General features: G+C 32.9%; 1 protein-coding gene across 1 annotated transcript in view; it reads left to right on the top strand.

Moving 5' to 3' along the window:
* Positions 1–1,043: 1,043 nt before the first annotated feature.
* LOC102214781 (solute carrier family 12 member 3-like) overlaps positions 1,044–1,910 on the top strand; it is a 14,452-nt gene continuing 13,585 nt past the window's right edge. The window contains exons 1-3 of the mRNA XM_013907864.1: positions 1,044–1,083; positions 1,305–1,462; positions 1,720–1,870. Of these exons, the coding sequence (XP_013763318.1) occupies positions 1,323–1,462; positions 1,720–1,870 (291 nt within the window). The 5' untranslated portion in view covers positions 1,044–1,083; positions 1,305–1,322. The remainder of the gene's footprint in view (positions 1,084–1,304; positions 1,463–1,719; positions 1,871–1,910) is intronic.

Below are 1,910 nucleotides of genomic sequence, written 5' to 3'. Positions count from 1 at the left end.
AAGGCTAGACTAGTATTTTAAAACACCTGCCTTGAAGGTTTTTAAATTTTTCGGACGTTCATGATGAAACTATTGACATTAGGGTCAAACAATGTTTATTAATTCCAACAAAAGATATATGAACCCTCGATTTTTCCTCTCAAATATATGATGGTCAGGATGCAAGGGCAATGGGACATGTTTTTTCTGCTATGTGGAAAATAAAGTGTTAGTAATGTAATGTCAAATGTGCAAATTAAAGTCCTCAAAAAACAATTCAACCTAGGGAAATATTAGACACACGAGCAGCACATAATTCATATTTTGGACTAAGAGGAATCTTTGGTAAGGATTTGTTCAATTCATTTCAATTTTATTTATATAGCACCAAATTACAGCAACAGTTGCTTTATATTGATATCTCATTTTAGATTAGGTCCCGATATACATCTACCTTATTCTTGCTTGTGGTTGTAACAAATAATTTTTGACAAGGGCACAATGACCTTATGAGAATGCTGATTGCACAAGAAATCAAAGCAGGGTCAACTACAGCATTGGACTGCCACAATGAAGGCCATGCTGCCAAAATTTTGTTTCAATTTTAAAACACTCAGGCAGCTCTTAATCACAAAGTCAGTAGTGTATGCAAGAAAATGTTGTATATTTATGAATTACAGGCAAGGAAATAATACAAAATGGTTAATAGCTTCAATTTTGATTGAAGCTGGAAACACTGCTAGCTCATGAGGTCCCAACAATTCTGAAAAACTGTAGGGTGATTCAGGTTGGTCAGGTATTACTCATGTTAAACTTAAATAAAATAAAAATAATCATTCATTTATGTTTATATTTTAAATGTTGGCGAGAAACATGACTACATATTTTTGTTTTCTCTTTTATTTCCTACCAATATTATAAATAGATCTTTTGTTTTTGTTAGATGTCACACTTCCTGTAAAGCAAATTGCGTAGATTTCTTTTTCAGAACAGAGGGAGGGGATGTCACATATCCCACCTATTTCATGCAGAGTATAAAAGCTGAGCTATGAGATGAATAAAGGGACATTTTTGACCTGTTGATTCTTTTATCAGGGGAAAACTGTAAGTATTGTTTTTTGCTTGTTCTTTTGGGGTTTTTTTTTTTAGATATCTTCATTAGACATTATTACATTATACTTACATGATTTAAACAAAAGTCTTTCTCCAAGATTTCAATTTCATTAAAATATTTTTTGTCTGTGCAAAATAAATAAATAAATAAATAAATAAATAAAAATGAATCAGTCTTTCTCATTCATCTTTTCTTCCATAATCTCCAACAGGCATAAGTGAGACTATCAATGGGGCAGTTCAAGTCTAAGATTACAGGGTCAGGCCCAGGTATTCACCAGGCAAATCCTGAAGAAGGACCTCCCAGGTACTCCTCACACCATTTTGATAGCAGTATAAATCCAAACTCCACCATCTCAGGCATGTCAAGGTTTGTTAAACGCTAGATTTTTTTCTTTATTTATTCTCTCACTTTTGAGTCTTACATGATACTATTATATCACACTGATCCTACTTCAACTAGCTAATCTATAATCTGTTAAATATGTAAACATAAACAAAGTAAATTAATAATTTAAAAAAAGAAAGAAAGAAAATCTAGCAATCACTGAAGGAAATGCAGTTTCAAACAGTTATGGTTTCATTATTTATTAACTTTTTCTTTCTTTTTTTCACTGGAACAAAAAGCGAATCAGGACAGAAGGACATGGAGCTGCGAAAAACTTCTATCTATAACACCATAGACATGGCACCACAGTTAGAGTATTATGCAAATACACTGCCCCACCAAGAGATCAAAATCAGACCTTCCCTTGATGTTCTGCGCAAAACATTTGAGGTGAGATTTCCACCTGTGGAAAAAACATCTCACTGTTGTG

The sequence above is a fragment of the Pundamilia nyererei genome, unplaced genomic scaffold (genome assembly GCF_000239375.1).
Source record: "Pundamilia nyererei isolate P.nyererei 1_Seehausen unplaced genomic scaffold, PunNye1.0 scaffold00565, whole genome shotgun sequence".
Lineage (NCBI taxonomy): Eukaryota > Metazoa > Chordata > Actinopteri > Cichliformes > Cichlidae > Pundamilia > Pundamilia nyererei.
This window is presented reverse-complemented; position numbering and strand designations above follow the sequence as displayed.